This window comes from Oryctolagus cuniculus, chromosome 2 (genome assembly GCF_051225735.1).
Source record: "Oryctolagus cuniculus isolate XC-2025 breed Fujian yellow rabbit chromosome 2, ASM5122573v1, whole genome shotgun sequence".
Taxonomy (NCBI): Eukaryota; Metazoa; Chordata; class Mammalia; order Lagomorpha; family Leporidae; genus Oryctolagus; species Oryctolagus cuniculus.
The window spans coordinates 15,850,398-15,871,764 of record NC_142868.1 but is presented as its reverse complement, the minus strand read 5'-3'; the positions used below and the strand labels follow the sequence as shown (position 1 = coordinate 15,871,764).

Below are 21,367 nucleotides of genomic sequence, written 5' to 3'. Positions count from 1 at the left end.
TGTGACTCTGGGGTACAAGTTACACTTCCGCAGATACAGCTGTAGGCTACATGTCTCTGTGTCTGGGTTTTGTTCCTGGTCTTGCCCTTGGGAATACAGCCACACCCTTCCCCAGAACAGAAGCTCCACGAAACTGAATCAGTCCTCTTCTGGATTCCTTACGCTAGCACTCAGCGCTAGAAAGTTTTGTCACCAAGAAAGAGTAGCTATCTCCAGGCAGGATATGTTTTGATATCCTTTTGCTCTATCACAATTTAGTTCACTATGCCTAATATTTCCTTAATAGCTCTTGAGTGATGGTTTGAAACAGAGATTGCAACCAGAAGCCATATATCCCTGACAGTACAAAAAAAGGTTGGGTCCTTTCCCAAGAGTTGTGTCTTCAAGTAAGTAACTATCACCAAAGGCAGCTCCACCAGACTATTTTTCAATTCATTAAAGTATATCATTCTGGGTTAAAGTTATTTGATATCTCTATGAAAATAGAAGATGGCAAACTGACCAGAATATAATAGTTTAACGGATTCAAAACAAATACTTACAGTAGCTGTAAGGAAAAGAGTCCTTCAAATAAACTTTTAGGGAGTTCCGTAATTTTATTTCCATACAGGACACTGAAAAAAATGTTTCAAAAGAAAATATGAGACACCAAATCGACATAACATATTTATCTAATACATACGTACTCAGGTATAAAGGCTATTAGCAGGCACTGAACATGTCATAAAAGTTACAACTGAGTAAACAAAGTCAGTTGTCAATACATTTTGCCAGATTACAGATCTGATATTTGCTTACTATGGACAATTTAAAAAACATAGAAAACAAAGAGAAGTCAATGAAAATTAATATGGTTGATAATTCATTGCCCTTTTGTAGACATTTTTTCCATTAAGTTGGCAGGTTTTTTTTTTTATTTATTTTTTATTTTTTATTTTTTGACAGGCAGAGTGGACAGTGAGAGAGAGAGACAGACAGAAAGGTCTTCCTTTGCCGTTGGTTCACCCTCCAATGGCCGCCGCGGCTGGCGCGCTGTGGCCAGCGCACCGTGCTGATCCGATGGCAGGAGCCAGGAGCCAGGTGCTTTTCCTGGTCTCCCATGGGGTGCAGGGCCCAAGCACCTGGGCCATCCTCCACTGCACTCCCTGGCCACAGCAGAGAGCTGGCCTGGAAGAGGGGCAACCGGGACAGAATCCGGCGCCCCAACCGGGACTAGAACCTGGTGTGCCGGCGCCGCTAGGCGGAGGATTAGCCTAGTGAGCCGCGGCGCCGGCCTGGCAGGTTTTATACATACACACACACACATACACATACAAGGATCATATATAATGAGAATACACTTTGTAACCAAGAAGAACTCAAATGTGAATTCCACTGCTTATTAGAAGGATGAGTTTGGCTTCTCAATATTGATAAATAGTGAGAGGAATCAATAAAAGAGCACTAAAAGAGTAATGCTTTTCTTACAAACATATGATGTATATGCTGAGAAATGAAAGATCATGAATATGAACATAGAAATTTTGACACATTTTCCCAAGAAATAGAATTAGAAAAAATCATCACGGTACTCATATCTGAACATACACTAAACACACTGGTACACTTGATGCCTAGCACAGATTTCAGCTTACAGTGAGGTTCTCACATTGGATTCATGAGTAACATGATGATAAACTAGCAGAGGAGTACATAATAAACTTATGAATAATTTTTTTAAAGATTTTATTTATTTATTTGAGAGGCAGAGTTACAGAGAGGGGTAGAGAAAGTGTAGTGGTCTTCCAACTGCTGGTTCATTCCTCAGATAGCTGCAACGGCCGGAGCTGGGCTGATCCAAAGCCAGGAGCCAGGAGTTTCCTCTGGGTCTCCCACATGGGTGCATGGGCCAAAGCACTTGAGCCATTTTTCACTGCATTCCCAGACATTTAGCAAAGAGCTAGATTGGAAGGGGAGCAGCTGGGGCATGAACCGGTACCCATACAGGATGCTGGCACTGTAAGCAGAGGCTTAACCTACTATTCCATGGCACTGTCCCAGAAAATTAATTTTAAAAACCAGAAAAGTGAGGGGATGTCAAAAGTCAAATCAGAAAAATGTAAATGGCTGACTCATCTTGTCGCTATTCACAATAGGTTTTCAATGATATATATATCTTTTTAGTCCCTAAAAGTAGGGTACCAGAGGCTATGAGAATATAAGGGGGAAAAAAAGGAAGGAAGTGCATTATCAGGGGAAAGCTAGAGAAAAAAACAGCAGTGGAACTTCTAGGGAAGGAGAGGGAGGCCACAGCTCTGTGTGAAGACTGCAGATGCACAGCACAAGCATGGACACAACACATGACCCCAGCAGCTGAGAGACTAAGGGAACACCAGCTTTGAAGAGTCAGGTGGGATCAGACTGCAGTAACCCATGACATTGGTGATATAGCTCTGCTATGGCCTGGGAAAGCAGTGGAAGATGGCCCAAGTCCTTGCGTCCCTGCACCCATGGGGGAGACCTGGAAGAAGCCCCTGGCTCCTGGCTTCAGATCAACATAGCTACAACTGTTGCAGCCAACTGGGAAGTGAACCAGTGGATGGAAGATCTCTCTTTCTCTGTGTGTGTGTGTCTCTTCTTTTTCTGTGTAACTCTGACTTCAAATATATAAATCTTTTTTTTAAAAAAAAAAAAGCAATAAAGACCTTCCATAACAAACAGAAATTCAAATTTGTCACCACTCATAAAGCCTTACAAGGATACTTAAGGATGTGCTACACACAGAAACATAGAAAGCTAGCCACCATTTGAAAGAATGTAAAGGCAGAAAAATGCCCAGTAAAAGTACACAGGAAATCCAAAGCAAACAACAGGAATATTTATGGAAAAGTGGCAGGGCGAAGTCATTATGTTTCAATATTAACCTTGAATGTAAATGGCCTAAGTTCTCCAGTTAAGGATACTGACTGGCTAAATCAATTAGAAAAACAAGACCCACCTAATTGCTGCTCACAAGAAACACACCTCACCAACAAACACACACACAGACTGAAAATGAAAGGATGGAAAAAATATTCCCTGCTAACTGAAATCAGAAAAGAACAGGTGTAGCTATGCAAATATCAGACAAAATGGACTTAACACAAACACTGTTAAAGGGTACAAAGAAGAGTACTATGCAATGATTAAGGAATCAATTCAACAGGAAAATGTGACCATAATAAATGTATATACATACAATGCCAGGGCACCTGTCTATTTAAAACAAATGTTGATGAATCTAAAGGGAGACACAGACTGCAATACAATAGTAATGGGGGACTTCAACACCCCATTTTCATCAATGGAAGGATAACTATACAGGAAAGCAACAAAGAAACAACAGAGCTCATCGACATTGTGGAACAAATGGACTTAACTGATATTTACATAACCTTTCATGCCAAAGTTGCAGAATATACATTCTTTTCTTCAGTGCATGGAACTTTCTCTAGGATTGACCAGATGCTAGGCCATAAAGCAAATCTCCGCACATTCAAAACAATAAAAATCATACAATGTATCTTTTCAAATCACAATGGAATGAAACCTGAAATTAACAACTCAAGAGTCTCCAGAACATATGCAAACACATGGAGACTGAACAACATGCTCCTGAATATACATGGGATATAGAAGAAATCAAAAGACAATTCCAAAAACTTATGGAAACAAATGACAACAATGATGATACAACATAACAAAACTTACAGGATACAGCAAAAGTAATGTTAAGAGGAAAGTTTACAGCAAATGGTGCCTGCATCCAGAACTTGGAATGTATCACATAAATGAACTATCAATGCATCAATAAACCTAGACCAAAATTTGTAGGAGGAAAGAAATAATTAAAATTAGAGAAGAGTAAGCAAAATTGAAAACAAAAATCCAATAAAAAAGATCATTGAAATGAACAAATATTTTTTGAAAAAATTAACAAAATTAATAAACCATTGGCCCAAGTAACCAAAAAAGGGAGATCCAAATCAATAAAACCAGAGATGATAAAGGAAATGTAACAATAGATAGTGTAGAAATAAAGAGAATCATCAGGAATTACTACAAAGAGCTATATGCCAACAAATTAGAAAGCCTAAAATAAATAGATCAATTCCTGAATACATACAATCTACCCAAACTGATTCATGAAGACATAGAAAACCTAACAGACTAATAACCAAATACAGAGATTAAATCAGTAATAAAGATCCTCCAACAAAGAAAAGCTCAGGACCTGATGCCTTCACTGCTGAATTCTATCTAATATATTTATAGAAGAACTAATTCCAATTCTTCTCAAGCTATTCAAAACAGTTGAAAGGGAGCAAATCCTCTCAGACTCCTTCTATGAAACCAGCATCATCTAAACCTGAAAAATACACAACAGAGGAAGAGAACTATAGACCAATATCCCTGATGAACATAGACGCAAAAATTATCAACAAAATACTAGCTAATTGAATCCAGCAACACATCAGAAAGATCATTCACCAGGACCAAGTGGGATTAATCCCTGGTATGCAGGGATAGTTCAATATTCACAAATCAGTAAATGTGATACAACACACTAACAAATTGAAGAACAAAAGCCATATAATTATCTCAATAGATGTAGAGAAAGCATTTGATAAAATACCACGTCTTTAATGATGAAAATCTTAATCAGATAGGGTATAGAAGGAACATTCCTCAACCCAATCTAGTCGTCAATTTATGACAAACTCACCAACAGCATCTTATTGAATGAGGAAAAGTTGGAAGTATTCCTACTAAGACAGAACCAGACAAGGATGCCCACTCTCACCACTGCTATTCAATGCAGCCCTGGAAGTTTTAGCCAGAGCCATTAGGCAAGAAAAAGAAATCAAATGGATACAGATTGGAAAGGAGAAAGTCAAACAATCTGTAGCTGAAGGGGCATGATTCTATATATAGGTAGATCAAAGCTCTCCACTAAGAGACAACTGGAACTCATAAAATAATTTGGTAAAGTGGCAGGATATAAAATTAACACACAGTAATCAATAACCTTTGTATACACAGACAATTCCACAACTGAAAAAGAACTTCTAAGATCAGTCTCATTCATAATAGCTGCAAAAAATTAAATATCTTGGTATAATCTTAACCAAGGACATCGAAGATCTCTATGATGAAAATTATAAAACATTAAAGAAACAAAAGATGACAGAAATCTTCCATCTTCATGGACTGGAAAAATTAATATCATCAATATGTCCATAAACTGAAAGCAACTTACAGATTCAACACAATCACAATCAAAATACAAATGACATTCTTCTCAGATCTAGAAAAAACGATAATAAAATTCATATGGAAACACAAGAGACCACAAATAGCTCAAACAATTTTATAAGAAAGAAAAAACAAAGTCAGAGGCATCATAATATGTGATTTCAAGACATATTTAGGGGACTTATAATCAAAACAGCCTGGTACTGGCACAAAAACAGTCTTGTAAACCAATGGAACAGAATAGAAACTCCAGGAATCAATCCAAACATCTATAACTATCTTATCTTTGACAAAGAAGCTACAATCAATCCCAAGGACAGTCTCTTCAACAAATGGTCCTGGGAAAACTGGATTTCCACTTGCCTAAGAATGAAACAAGATCTCTACCTTACACCCCACACAAAAATTGATTCAAAATGGTTCAAAGACCTAAATCTATGCCCTGATACCATCAAATCATTAGAGAACATTAGGGAAACTTTGCAAGACATTGGCATAGGCAAAGCCTTCTTGGAAAAGACCTCTGCAGCACAGGATATCAAAGCCCAAATTGACAAATGGGATTACATCAATCTGAGAAGCTTCTGCACTGCAAAAGAAACACTCAGCAAATTGAAGAGGCAGCTGACAGAATGGGAAAAATGTTTGCAAGCTATGCAACTGATAAGAAATTAACATCCAGAATCTATAAAGAGCACAAGAAATTTAACAACAGAACAAACAATCCTGTTAAAATGGATAAGGGACTTGAACCGACATTTTTCAAGAGAGGAAATTCAAATGGTCAACAGACATTTGAAAAAAATGCTCAGGATCACTACCATCAGAGAATCAAAACCACAATAAGGATTCACCTCACCTCAGTTAGAATGGTTCACACACAAAAATCAGTAAATAACAAACACTAGCAAGGATTTGGAGAAAAAGGTACCCTAATCCACAGTTGGTGGGAATGTAAACTGGTGTAGCCATTGTGAAAGACAGTACAAAGATACCTCAGAAATGTGAACATAGATCTACCATTTGACTCAGCAATCCCACTGCTGGGAATTTACCCAAACAAAATGAAATCAGTATATGAAAGAGTTATCTGTAACCCCATGGCAGCAATTCAAGGTATTCAGTTCAAGACCATTCAGTTAATGCATTCAGAAACTTTGCCAAGCAAAGTTTTCTAAGCATGGTACCCAATTAGAATGGATCCATATGTTATTGTTTGTCAACATTTTCTCTATGTTCTGAGCACTTATATGACCAAGATGGGAAAGATATGGTTTCCAAAAAGCAACCACAAAATGTAATTTTCAGTAAGAAGTTTTAATATATTGAATGCTCTTGAATAAGAAAGGTAAAAAACCTTCATAAATTGTGGGGTACCAGATGAAAATCAATGGGTGAATAATTTAGTAGATAGTTCATTTGGGCCTTTGTTTCAAAGGTTTGCTCAAATAGCATGAAAGGTGTACCATGTAGAAGGTGTGCCATATTTACAAAGTTAAATCTATGCTCTTGTCTAAAACTATTAAAAATAGATCAAAAGTGTTTATAGTTATAAGACAAGTTGGGTAAATGGTGAAAAAAAGGAAGAGTTCATGCAAGGAAGTGGGAACTTTATCTGTACAGGTGTTATTGTTATAGATTTCAGCAACTATAAACTGTTACAATAAATAAATACTAGCTGTGATGCTACAGATATTTCATAACAAAAAGGTATGGGAATGCTATAGACAGGAACTTTTTTATACAACAGTGAGATCAAAAAAGCAGTAAGGAGAATGAGTTAAAAAAAATCCAAATACAAGGGCGAAGAAGTAGGATGACAGCCAGTAAAATAGAGCCAAAATCTATAAAAGTGAAGGAAAGACATTTTGTTACATAAAGATATAAAGTGCAAGAAGTCCAGTGAGAATTTGTGTTATACTGTTAAGAGGGAAAGATAATTTCTTTAAAAAAGTTGGAAGATGAAAATAAATTCAGCTGAAACAAAAAACAAATACGTGAGGATTTGAACAATATCATACAAATACCAAGAATGACAAACTGCATAGCTTCTCTACAGTATGCTTCTACATGACTTATATTCAGGATACTATAAAGAGCATATAATTATGCTGATAGTTTTATTGTGCTTTGAAAGTATAGGGAAATCTTAAGACAGCTGTTATATATGCTACTGGAAGGAAGGTTAAGAATGTTAAACCCAGCTTAATTGTTGTGAGCTCAACATCAGGTAGTAAGAGACAGCAACTATGGGTGGCCAGTCTGAATTTTCTTAGGTTTTTAGAAGGTTGGCAGAGACAGAGCTCTTATGGAAAAGATGACCAACACAGGAACCTGTAAGACCGCTATCATGAAAAAGTTGCTATGGGAACACTTTACTATTCCAATAAATGTTAACACAGTTACATCCCAAAAATAAAAATAATGCATATTTGAGAATTATAACATTTAAGTATTTTTTAAGAAAGTATCAGGGGCCAGAACTGTGGTGTAGAAGGTTAAGCCTCCATCTGCATTGCTGGTATCCCATATGAATGCTGGTTTGAGTCTCGGCTGCTGCACTTCAGATCCTGCTCTCGCTAATGAAGCTGGAAAAGCTACAAAAGATGGCTCAAGTGCTTGGGCAATTGCACATACATGAGAGACCCAGAAGAAGCTCCTGGCTCCTGGCTTCAACTTGGCCCAGCCCTGGCCATTTGGGGAGTAAATTCGCAGATGGAAGATCAATCCATCTCTCTCTCTCTCTCTTTCTCCCTTCTTTGTATCTGTTCCTTTCAAAGAAAGAAGGAAAGATAGAAAAAGAGAAAGAAGAGAAAAAGAAAAAAAGAAGGAGAAAAAGAAAGAAGGAAAGAAAGAAAAGGAAAAGAACGGGACAAAATAGAGATGCTGCATTTCGATTTTTATTGAAAACCTACAGTAAACTCCGAGTAGGAGAATTAACGTCAGTCCAAGAAAAGTCTGTAGGAAACTGAAGTGGAATAATGATCTCTTTTCAGTGTAGATTCCTGTGGGATCTGTGACACTTAATGAAATTAGAGTAAGGGAACTGCAATAGTTTGCAAGGGGTAATGAAAAAAAAAAAAAGGAAAAAAAATCCACCAAAATCATGTGCTGGGGCTCTTGGGCATAAAAATTCCCATGGATGATTAAAATCCAGAAACGTCACCCTGACATGTATCAGGACGACTTTGTCATCCCTATACCTATCCTCTCTCTCTGTGCTTTAACAAAGCAAGCAGGGTAGTAATGCTATCCCTGTTTTAGAGATGGGCTAACTATGGTTAACTGCGGTACAGGGAAATTAATAACATGTTCAGCTGTATACCAGAGAAATGATAGAACTGGGATTTGAACACAAGCTATCTAATGTCATAAAGGTTATATGCCTAGCACTGTGCAATACTGCTCTAGCTTTTAATTTTGTTAATATAAAATATATAAATATGATGAATTCGTAATTTTTATTAAATACTCTAGAAATTGGCCGGCACCGCGGCTCACTAGGCTAATCCTCCGCCTAGCGGCGCCGGCACACCGGGTTCTAGTCCCGGTCGGGGCACCGGATTCTGTCCCGGTTGCCCCTCTTCCAGGCCTGCTCTCTGCTGTGGCCAGGGAGTGCAGTGGAGGATGGCCCAGGTGCTTGGGCCCTGCACCCCATGGGAGACCAGGAAAAGCACCTGGCTCCTGGCTCCTGCCACCGGATCAGCGCGGTGCGCCGGCCGCAGCGCGCTGGCCGCGGCGGCCATTGGAGGGTGAACCAACGGCAAAGGAAGACCTTTCTCTCTGTCTCTCTCTCTCACTGTCTACTCTGCCTGTCAAAATAAAAAAAAAATACTCTAGAAATTACATTGCTATCTCATTGAAGGAAATAAAAAATCCTGATTTAATGGAGGCATAAATCTTTAAAAAGTTTCCTATTACTATGCTATATATCATATAATATATTCATGTATAGTAATATAATTATATACAATAAATAATATGCAATAAGTATTAAGGCTAAAATAATAAATAAATGGTAAAGTATTTACTCAACAGGAAAGACCTGAAAATATTTAGCAAATTAAGGCTGGTTTTATGTAACAGATACCATTTTGGCAATCATTTACAATGGACTTTGGTTTTCTTTCATGTAAAATGCAATAGATTTATTTGGAAATGTACCATTTTAAAATATTTTTACTCTGTTAGCAAATGAAATCTGGTTATATACTTGAGTATAGTTTAATTCTCAAAGCCATAAAAGGCAATTTAACATTATGAGAGCTCAATAAAAAACTCAGCAGGCAAGCAGACATAACTAAGAATTCTCCATTCATTTTTATATTTTTTGACATTTTTAAATATTATTTATTTATTTATTTGAGAGGTAGAGTTACAGATAGTGAGAGGGAGAGACAGAGAGAAAGGACTTCCATCTGCTAGTTCACTCCCCAAATGGCTGCAATGGCCGGAGATGCACCTATCTGAAGCCAGGAGCTTCCTCTGGGTCTCCCACATGGGTGAAGGGGCCCAAGCACTTGGGCCATCTCCCACTGCTTTCCTAGACCATAACAGAGAGCTGGATAGGAAGAGGATTAGCCAGGACTAGAACCGGCACCCGTATTGGATGACAGCGCCACAGGTGGAGGATTAACCTACTGCACCACAGTGCCGCCCCTACTTTTTTTAAAAACTATTTTTTAGAACTATTTTAATAGTTTTCTATGAAGTACAGATATTTGAAGGGCCAAAAACTGGTACAGTAACTTGGCTTTTGTTTGTCTTTCTATTTGGTTAGGAGGTTGTTAATGTTCTACTTGGAGAATATTAGTTTTCAGGATGATATACACAGTAGTTTTTGGAGAATATAGGTTATGTAACTAAAATTTACACTGAATTTTGTTATGTTAAAACCCAAGAGTCCACTCTAAGAGAAGCACACGACCATAGTCTACATTTTCAGGCCTTGGTTTTCAACTAGCCACCACACTCACCTCCATAACAAAACAACAAAAATGAGCCCAAGCACATACTTCAGGTAACGTGATAACATTCCATATTCTAGCAGGTCGGCATAGCAGCCTGAACACCCATGTGCCCACATGAGCACCGCTGTCTAGTCCTCCCCTTGGTAAGCCTGAGAGTAAATGTTCCACATAACTGAGGTGTTTATCTGGGTCTACATGTGTCCCTCATGTATCTTGGCATTCTCACTTGCCATCCCTGACTGCTAAAATCCCAAAGACTGTGCTAATTCACTTCAGTAAGAACTCATCTCCAAGAATCTAGTCTTGAAAACCATAAAGATGCTAGCCTCCAATTACAAACTGAATAAAACTTAATCTAAACATCATTTTACTTTGTGGAAAGTTAAAGAATTTTTACAAGTTTGAAAGAACAGTAGCTTTTATAAATTTATTTTAGACCATCCTTAATTTACATAGCTATCTCTCTGAAAGTTTTCTTGACATTAAAAGCTGTCATACACTCTTATCTATGTTCTTGGCACGTTTAAAGCTATTTCTTTCAGGAAAGTCACAAGGTGATGAAACAAATAATGGAGGAGGGGTCCTCTCCTTGGTAATCTTCAACCTTCACAGCAAGATGGCGTCAGCCATCAATCTAAAGAGGGCTGAGACAGTCCCCTTACATGGTGGCTATAGCCTCAGAACTACCTAGACGACACCAAAATAAACACTGTCCCTTTATTTCAGAAAGAAAACTTTGTCCAAAATGAGCTCTTACTCTAGTTCTATTGGTGGCAAAATTGACAAACCATAAAATGCATACCATTACTAACTGCTAATCTTAGTGACAGGCAGCAGTCTCCCATAAACGTGATGGAATCATTAATGATGAATGATAATTAGTATTATTAATAACGTCCATTTCATAATGAAAACGTAGGAGAGTCTTTTTCCTAAATGCCAACTTAGAAGTCACAGCCACCCTTCGTTGTGGATTCTGCTCTGTTTCCACACCATCAATACTTACAGTGAATTCAGAGAGCGCAGTCCTTGGAAAGCATCTGGCGCGAGTTCAGAGATCTGATTATTGCTCAGGTCGCTACAATCAGAAACAGGGTTCCGTTAAATCACACAAGGTGCCAGTGAGGTTTACTGCAGGCGCATTCCATGTACAGCCTTCACCTGTCAATGTTCCACCTATTGCTACTTGTATAAAATTTGCCACATGAAACATCTGAAGAATCCTAAATTATGCTTTTTAAATCAACCAGCAGCTATTTTCCTGAATTCTCATTAAAAATGCTACGCCTTTTGACCATAGAATATGTGAGAATTTGCATAATATATTGACTATATACATTCACATTTGTGTGAATCAGTATGTCAAATTACAAAGCACTGTAAAAATTACATAGTTTAGCTATTAAGATTGAAGTTTTAGTCTAGAACTAGCAATCAGTCACAACACTTAATATTTGAGCTGTCACACACTTAATGATTCATAATTAGGTTTCTATGCATGGCCATAACCTATATAATTTTTGAAGTTACACATATTACATAATACTGTCACTCACATTCTTCTAAGCTTCTTGTATGGTGAGAAAGCTCCAGGAGGGATGACCTTGATTGCATTCTGTTCCAAACGTCTGAAATTGAGAAACAAAATTTTTAAATGGGAATGTTAACTTTGAGATATGCTTAATCCAAGACCAGGATTTGTGTCAAGGGATCAATTTGATGCTCTTCACAAATAGTATATTAATTTTTCCCTCAATACTGACTACTAAAATTAATTCTGCTGTCCACAAAATGTGGAACCAACTGAGATTAAGGTAATCATAAAACGAATAGAAATATTGTTTTAAAAATATTGATTATCAATATTTAAGCCAGTACTTTATACCAAAAAATAAATACCTTTAAGAAATTAGCTTGAGAGTACATTTTAATAATCTTAATATAAGTAAGAGAAATGTGTAGTAACACTGAATACATGTAGCCATAATGTTCACAAAGAAAGCTGCTGAATATTATCTTATAAACCTATTCTTCCGTCTACATAAAGCATACTATATGGTGCAAAAAATAATTGCCATCCTCAGAAAATTAATTCTGAAGCTTCATTGGAGGCAAAATCTCCTAAGAATGTTATAGATATTTTCAGCACGACAGTCTGGACTCTGTAGCTTCATTATGTGAATGTTTCACGTAAAAACCACTGCGGCAAAATGCATTCAAACACAATTGAAGTGTTTTTATGATACGCTAAAATTACACAGTTGAAAATAACTCCCTGACATCATTTAATCTATGGTCCTGCTCTCAGAGTAAGACAATATTTTACCCAGCTAGTTAGGAATGACTCAAAAGAGTAGATTTCATTATGTCTTTTGGTAAATATTTTAGTTCATCAAAAAATGTTGAGCTTCCTTGCTCTCCATATAAACATCCTAAAAAACATTCCCCATCCCTTATTCCTGTTCTGTTCCATTTCACATCCCAGAGAGCTGCCTCCATTGAACCACGTATCCCAGGCTCTCTGGCCAACTAGCTTCTGTGATTTTGGGCAAGCAGAAACACTGATGGGAGACTGAAGGGTTGAGGGAGAGAAAACCAGGGTGTTTCTCCCCTTCTGTACCTCAACAGTGGTCTGTGGCTGTGCCTCATCTTCTTTATGGTTTCAGTTCCTGCTTGGATTACCCCTAATTTCAGATCACATCTCTTTCTTAGAAGCCTTGGGGCTGGCAGCATATTTTTTCTCTGTGTCATCTTAGAACTCATACTCCATATTAAATCTATCTATGGAATTACCAGATATGAGTTTGATTTTCCTGCCTGGATCTAAAAACATGTATATATGCACACATACACACACATTACACATTTACATGCTTATTTAAATGTATGTGTGTATGTGAAATATATACATGTATATACATTAAAATATTTATATGTAAATGCATTGAGTATATATTGACTATATATGTGTTGTATACATTGGTACAAATTTATCACTGAACGCTGGTAATCTTCAACATATATGAGCAATATTTAATTAAAATAAAAGGAAACAAAATATCCCTAGGGTGTTAAATCTACCACACTGCCATGGTTTCTTCAGCAGTCGCCTCTGACCCTTATTTCTAAATGCAATGACGTTCCTCAATCTACTGTGGCATCAATTTTGCTAAAAATCCTTCTTTCCTTGGATGTGACACTATCATTCCTGGCTCTCACTGTACACTTGTTTAATTCTTTTTCAACTCTTCTCTTGCTTCATATATGGCTTCACCTTCTAAGCCCCTAATACTCCTCTCGCTCAAGGTACTGCTCCGCTCTCCCTCATACAGGAAGTAAAGTTCTTTCTACATCACCTACGATTTTGGTCCTGATGTCTCCCCTTTCAAACAACAGAAGATATTCATTCACATTAAAGACAAAGCAAAGCATAATCACAGAATTTGGAAAATACAGAATATGTAAAGTACAAAATTAAAATCACTCATAATGCACTGAGATCAATGTTCCTTTGTGGGTTTTTTTTTTTTTTGCTTTTTTTCTATAATTGAGATCTTACTGTATATAGAATTTCAAGTTGTTCCTTTACAGCCAATGTAACAACATACATGTTTTCCTACATTATTAAAATTTTGTAAGACATCACTTTCAATGCCTGCTTAATATTCCATTGTCAAAATGTACTTCATATCCTTACCTCTTCCCTGTGAGGAAGCATTTAGCTTACGCGTACTTTGACACTACTGTTAACAATGATTAGTTACTTCAAGAAAACTAAAGCATGAGTCCCTTCTTTCCCAGAGTGCCTCAGGTATGACTGCTTATGCCTTTCCTTTATGGTAAGAACATTATCTTACTTCCTCTGCTCTTAGCTCACCACATTCTCTTCATATTTCCCATAACCCTTCTCACCACGTCATTGGCTCCTAGGAGCAGATTTAACCATAAAACAGGCAATAAACCAGAGGAAGCAAATATAGATGTGACATCTGCATTATTTATCTAAGCCTTAAGAAATGGTATTTTTTTTTCAAAAACTCTAAATTTAGCAAAGAAAAATTAATGTTTCACTGCATATTATTGGTTAAAATGTTCTGAGTTGATGGTTTGTAGAAACTTTCTGTGGTCATAAGCTTCTCTTAGAGTTAAATTTTTAAATATTTAAAATGTAATCAATAAAAATACAAGAAAACAACTACACAGGGAACATCACTGAATATTGAGAGAAGTTTTTTAGCACCTAGGTCCATAAACATCATTTCAATGTCTGAAGATTTATTCACAACAGCATAGGACTATGATAATGAAAGATTAATATTTGTTACTAACTGGTAGATTCCTTATAACAGTAATTCATAGCCAGTTCATACACTTTTCATAAGTATCATTTCAGGTCGTTGAAAAGACTCTAAAGGAATCAGTCATAATACATTAAAAAACTCTACACATATTTTTTTTTTTGTATTTTTTTTACAGGCAGAGTGGACAGTGAGAGAGAGAGAGAGACAGAGAGAAAGGTCTTCCTTTGCTGTTGGTTCACCCTCCAATGGCCACCACGGCCAGCGCGCTGTGGCCAGCGCTGAAGCTAGGAGCCAGGTGCTTCTCCTGGTCTCCCATGTGGGTGCCAGGCCCAAGCACTTGGGCCATCCTCCACTGCACTCCTGGGCCACAGCAGAGAGCTGGCCTGGAAGAGGGGCAACTGGGACAGAATCTGGAGCCCTGACTGGGACTAGAAGCTGGTGTGCCAGAACCGCAGGCGGAGGATTAGCCTATTGAGCCGCGGCGCCGGCCCATTCCACACATATTTAACATATATCTGGTGCAAAACATTATGCTGTATAACTGGAATTCAATGATGATCAAAAGCGGAAATGTTCATAACCATATCAAGGTTTTATTAATAAAAATTAATGACAGATTTCAAAGCATATTTCCTAAATATAGTTTTTAAAGCCATATTCAGTATTAACAGTTCTGAAATGTCAGTGACTCCAGCTCACAAATGTGGTCCAAATGAATTCTATCATTTCATGTAAATGAAGGTCTTCCTTGGAAAATTTTAAGTGAATTTATTACTTGAATGTCTTAGAGTACAGAATACTTACAATGATCACTAGTTGTTCTAAGGGTACTCAAATATATGTTATAGCTTGCACTTATCAATTAATTTCACTGATAAATTACCCATATTAATGAAAACAAAAATATAAACAAAAACTGGGGATTTTATTTTAAAAAATGCATACTCGAAAAGCCATTCAATAAAGACATTTACTCTAACAGTGCATTCCACACTGAAATGCATGGGTCTGAAACCCATTTGCATCCCTGGACCCCAGCTTCCTGCTAATACAGATCCTGAGAGGTGTGCTAATGAATGCATAAGTGACTGCCTTCCACCATCAACAGGGGAGACTTGGATTAAGTGCCAGGCTCCCAGCTTTAGCTCTAGCTAGACATCATTTTGGGTGTTTGGGAAGTGAATCAGCAAATTGGAAGGTTCTCTTCTCCCTCCCTCCCTCCCTCCCTCCCTCCCTCCCTCCCTCCCTCTTCCTCTTCTTCTCCCTCTCCCTCCGGGTTTCAAGTAAATTTTTAAAATAAGAATTAGTGATCAAATAGCATGCAATTTCTTATACAAGAATAGTACTTCAAACATAACACAGTGATGCTGCACAGATAGTACATTATTGCAATACACCATGATCCAGTCTTCATATTGCAAAGTATCTGCAATAAAACAGGAAGCTGAACAATGACGTGTACAATAGAGTTGCTTGTTTTTCTTTATCTATTTATTTTTCAAACTTTTACCAAAAACTGAGTATTGGAAATAGAGTTTATATGGCTATTCATACTGACTCAGCAGCTAATTGGTTTTTATTGTGCTATCTCAGCAATCCATTAAGGCAAAACACAATTGCATCCTTCCAAGAGACAGATTCTCAGCCAGAAAAATATTCTTCCACTGACAGATGTCAAACAATAAATTTTAAAACATTTCAAAAACGTCTGTTGTATCCTTTTTAGTGGACAAATAATAAATGGATATGTACCTCCTGAAAATTATAAATCTTTAGTATAAATGGTCTTTTTCCTTTCAAGAACTTTAGAATATATTTGCAAAACTACAAACACTACTTAAATTAAATGGTGTTCTCCCTCCTACTAATGGGGAGGACATTTAAGCCAATTATAAAAAAGAGGGAAAATATTAACATTTCCAGGTTAAAGTAAAAGAATAAAAAACAAATAAATTTCCATTTTTAGCTTTGCTGTCTCTTAATCTGCTTTAATAGCACAGAATCTGCTGAACTTTATAGAGCACAAATTTGAACCCATTGTTCCATGAAGAATCTAATTAAACACATTTCAGGGTTACACAAACAGATAGTGTGATGGGTAGGATGTATTTGCATGCTGAGGATGAAATCTACCATAATTAAGAGCCTTCCAAATGCCGTCCTTCAGAGAAAACTGAGTATTTTGAGTTTGAAAGTAAAAATAGATTTAGCAAAGTGAGTAGAGGGGAAAAAAATCATATGAATCTCACATTACAAGGAACAAGTTTTCATGTATAGCTATCTATTTTCCATGGACTTTATATCCATGCTTCCAAAATATTTTATTATACATGCACACACACACAGGATTGCATGCATGCAGGTATCTTCAAAATTCATGGAAAATTCATAATTTTTTCCAATGCATCCTTTTCACAATGTTTTACACCCATATAATAATCCATTAATTCTATTTCCCAAGCTTTTTAAGGAATATTCATGTATGTCTGTATTTATATATCTATACATCAATCGATCCATACCCAAGAAATGGCTGTTACCACTTCTTCAAAATTAAAAGAAAATTTTAATGAAATGTTCAACAAGATCAGAAAATGGAGACACATTTCTAACTGGTTCAATCAAAAAAGTATGTTTCCTTTTCATCACTGTCACTCATATCTTTGTCCATCCACTCTCTTATTACTACTACTTTGTGTAACATGTTTTCATACCTTTAGAATTCCAAAATAGCTAACAGCAAACAACATGTCTCAGTTTCTGGTGTCTATTTTAAATATCATAGAAAATGTAATATCCTAGGGTATGCTCTGCTTTAGGACATAAGACCTTCAGGATTGGCAATTATGTGCAGGTGTAACTTTCATTCCGGTGAATTCCAATTCTGTCACTTGCACACTGATGGACTATGTGCCATATTAAATCCTCTATAGAGGTTATCAGCATGCAGACCTTACATCAGCAGAGTACACAATACACAGCACGATTGGGCAATTAAAAAGGCGAACTTAGTTCTGAAGTCATTTACAAGGTATTAAATGATATTAGCATATTTAAATGACAATTTAAGCTCACTGGCATTCAATTCTTCTGCTGTGCTCTAAATATTTTTCACATCAAATCATTTTGACAAACCATATGAAATAATGCCCACATGTGAAACCTTAAATATCCCCATCTTCAAGAAATATTATAGGCTTTGTGTATATGCATACATAAAAATAAAAATGTGTGTCCTTTGGTGATTAAAAGTATGAACTTTGGTTTTATAACATGGATCAGCCCATGATTAGCTCCATAAACCTTGCGAAAGTTATTTTCCTTCTCTGTTTCTCTTCCTGAGAAATGAGCAAAATAGAATTTATCATAAATGTTTTCATAAAAGTTGTATGAAATGAAAGAAAATAAAGGTTAGATTTTCTCACATAAAAGGCAAGAGAATAAAATTATGAGGATATCTTTGTATATTCATAATCACAGATATTTACAACATTATATAATAAAATGGCTACAGTATGAATTAGTCATAAACAGATATCATTGAAAGGTATAAACTTGACATATGATTTGATCTCTAGTGTGAAATAAACATGTATAATTCCCAATAATGTTTCAAAACAAATTAGCAATATGGCTATGCAAATACCTAAGTAACTGTATATTAAACAGATATATCTATGTATCATTCACATCAAGGCTGAAAAAATACAACCGGCTGCCATTTCCATGATAACCATGCTTAAAATAGCACTTTCTCTGATTTGAAGACTATCTTAGAAACCAAAAAATTTTTACAATACCCAATAAAGTGTATGTTTGGATTGATTGTGTCTGCTACATAGAGCCCAGATGCTGATTATACATGGCAATAAAAATGACAGTTCTTTGCATTTTCTCCATCTGCTTTTAACATAAATGGCAAAAACAGCTGCCACAGAATACAACATAGATTTAATAGAGCAAAGGGAGGGGAGGCAGAATGACTGTAGCTCCTGAATCTTAAACTGCTCAGTGTGGCCAACACATCTTTGTATCTAGGTAACATCTCAACATTGAACAGGAGGAAGCAACAATGTTCCTGTGACATTAGGAATCTACTGCCTATTACATAATAATCATAAAGTACTTTGTATCTTTGGAATGTTACTTCCAACTTTAGCAGTAAACACATGGCACTGAAATCCTTCATCTGTCTTGACATAAAATGGCCCAATGCATTTTAGACTACAGTATTATTTCTGTTTGGTAATTGTCCAGAACTTTGCAGGTTTAATAAATTTATTGGCCTCTCGGGACATATTTTGAATAGAGCTAGCATTTTTGCCTTAGTGAGGACTGTGTCCATACTAATTGATTATCAGCCATCCCTCTCTTGGACTGACTTGTTCCTGAAAAGTATCCATTTCCTTAATCTTATTTAATTTCTTATGATGTCATTGTAGGATACATTCCTCCAAGTGTAAATTTAATTGATGTTTTCATAGTAAAGAAATGACTTTTTCCATTTGGTCGTTATGTATTTAGAGTAGAAAAGCAATGTGTGTGTGTGTGTGTGTGTGTGCGTTTGCCTGCCTACCTTCTAAACAGTGCTAAAATTTTCTTGCCTGTATTCACAGGGACATGTATTCAAATGCAAGGAAACTCAGTATACACAATCAAATAGCTTAGTCATAGAGAAAATTAAAGCAAAGCTCCCCCAAAACAGAAATGGGCATTAGCACATAACTAGTGGATTTCAGGGTGACAGAGAACACAATATCAGTAAAACCAAGTTTTCATCTATAGTATTTCTTTCTAAGAGAGAAAAACACTCAGAGGTTCTATGATTCTGTTTCTCAATCACTAAAGCCTTTTGGATACTTACTATGATTCAGGCAATGCATTGTCTCTTATTTGCATAATGTTCTGGTTTTAAAAAAACACTTTCCTCTGATTTAAAAATAATACGTCAATAGTTTTTATACATCACTTCTGTAACCATGTTCCTCAATGAGTATGCATTCTCTGGCACCCCTGAACCCAGTCATGTTTCCAAGATCTTTTTCCTAAAAGCAGATCACATGTTGATTACTAGTAGCATTTGAACTTCATGAATTCTCAGCTCATTCTCTCCAGTTGATTAAATATAAAGAAGCAAATGATGATTTAATTCATCCTGACAATGAGTAACATCGTGACATCTCACACAGACACAGTTCTTACGTTACATTTGAGGAGGCCTCCATTCTTTCCCTGAAGAGGTCGGGGGAAAGTTCACAGAACCTATTGGTGTGGCCCTGCTAGGGCAACTGTGGGCAGGATTTGAAATTCAATAAATCTATAGCAGGCTAATTTTAAGTTGATAATTGTGTATGGCCCATAACTTATGTTATAACTATCCAAATCCAAACTATCCAAATAAAGCTTACTTTATTATCCTGAGCAGATCAAGGCAGCCTTTTCTCTAAGTTCTCTGTGCACACCTATCTTCTTGATTAGACAACTTGAAGAACTGTTTGCATAAATATTCAACTTTCTACACCACAAACATTTTGATGGCTGGACTGTGTCGTTTCATCCTTATTACCTGATATAGTGCAGGTACACAAAATATTTATTGAGAGCATACACATTTTAAGATGCTACTTTAGGGGGCCGGTGCTGTGGTACAGTGCGTTAACGCCTTGGCCTGAAGCGCTGACATCCCATATGGGCATCAGTTCTAGTCCAGGCTGCTCCACTTCTGATCCAGCTCTGCTATGGCCTGGGAAAGCAGTAGAAGACGTCCCAAGTACTTGGACCTCTGCACCCGTGTGGGAGACCTGGAAGAAGCTCCTGGCTCCTGGTTTCAGATCGGCACAGCTCCAGCCGTTTTGCGGCCAATTTGGGAGTGAACCATCGGATGGAAGACCTCTCTCTCTCTCTGCCTCTCCTCTCTCTGTGTAACTCTGACTTTCAAATAAATAAATAAATCTTTAAAAAAAAAAAAGAAGCTACTTTCACACATTTTTCTATTGCATTAGTATTTACCTCTCTTTGGACTTTAAAAAAAATAGTTGGGGTCTCTGCCTCTGCCTCTCTATCACTTTGCCTTTCAAATAAATAAATAAATTTTTTTAAAAAGTCATTACAGTATAAACAAATGCCATTTGGTTTCAAGGATAGGGAACCTTTGACTGCCAAGGGCTATTTGGATATTGATAACATTATTCATGGGCAATACAAAATCACTGACTTAAAAATTAGCCTGCTATAGATTTACTGAATTTTGAATCCGTCTGTGGATGCCTTGCCAGGGCCAGACCAAGTGATTCTGCAGGCCGTCTATGGCCAGTTGGCCAGACATTATCTCTGAATGATCACACAACTAAATAAAATAGTATATAAATGTGTGTCTCCATATAAATTATACAAGCAATAATATAACTCTTGGGGGAATTAGCCATCAATAAAAAATAAGTTAGAGGGTAGTAGGTACAAATAATTTTCATATCATGACCGATGTTTTAATAAAAAATAGTTTTTCTAACTAATGGAAATATGTAACCTTCTAAAGGTAATTATTCTACCATTTCTTTAAATGGTAATTAAGATGCTGATGCTATACATATTAACTTGGGAATTATCCCAAAATAAAGGTGGAAATACTCCAGTAATTACTAGTGAACTCAGAAATGGCATATGGAACTGTACTTTTAGTTTACATAGTATATCGTAGAGTTCTTCCCTGTGGAACTACTTGCTGAAGGACACAGTCTTAGAATGGCTACAGAAACCTAAGCATTAACAGGAGATGGCAAATATACTGAAGGGCTCTTTTGGTGCTGAATAATGAGCTGGTGC

At 36.7% G+C, this 21,367-nt stretch overlaps 1 protein-coding gene across 4 annotated transcripts in view; it reads right to left on the bottom strand.

Annotated features, from left to right (window-relative positions):
• SLIT2 (slit guidance ligand 2) overlaps positions 1–21,367 on the bottom strand; it is a 397,114-nt gene that overhangs the window by 97,320 nt on the left and 278,427 nt on the right. For all 4 annotated transcript variants that reach the window (XM_051830459.3, XM_051830475.3, XM_089326979.1 and 1 more), the window contains exons 10-12: positions 11,801–11,872; positions 11,251–11,322; positions 543–614 (exon numbers count right to left, since the gene is read on the bottom strand). In XM_051830459.3, the coding sequence (XP_051686419.1) occupies positions 543–614; positions 11,251–11,322; positions 11,801–11,872 (216 nt within the window). The remainder of the gene's footprint in view (positions 1–542; positions 615–11,250; positions 11,323–11,800; positions 11,873–21,367) is intronic.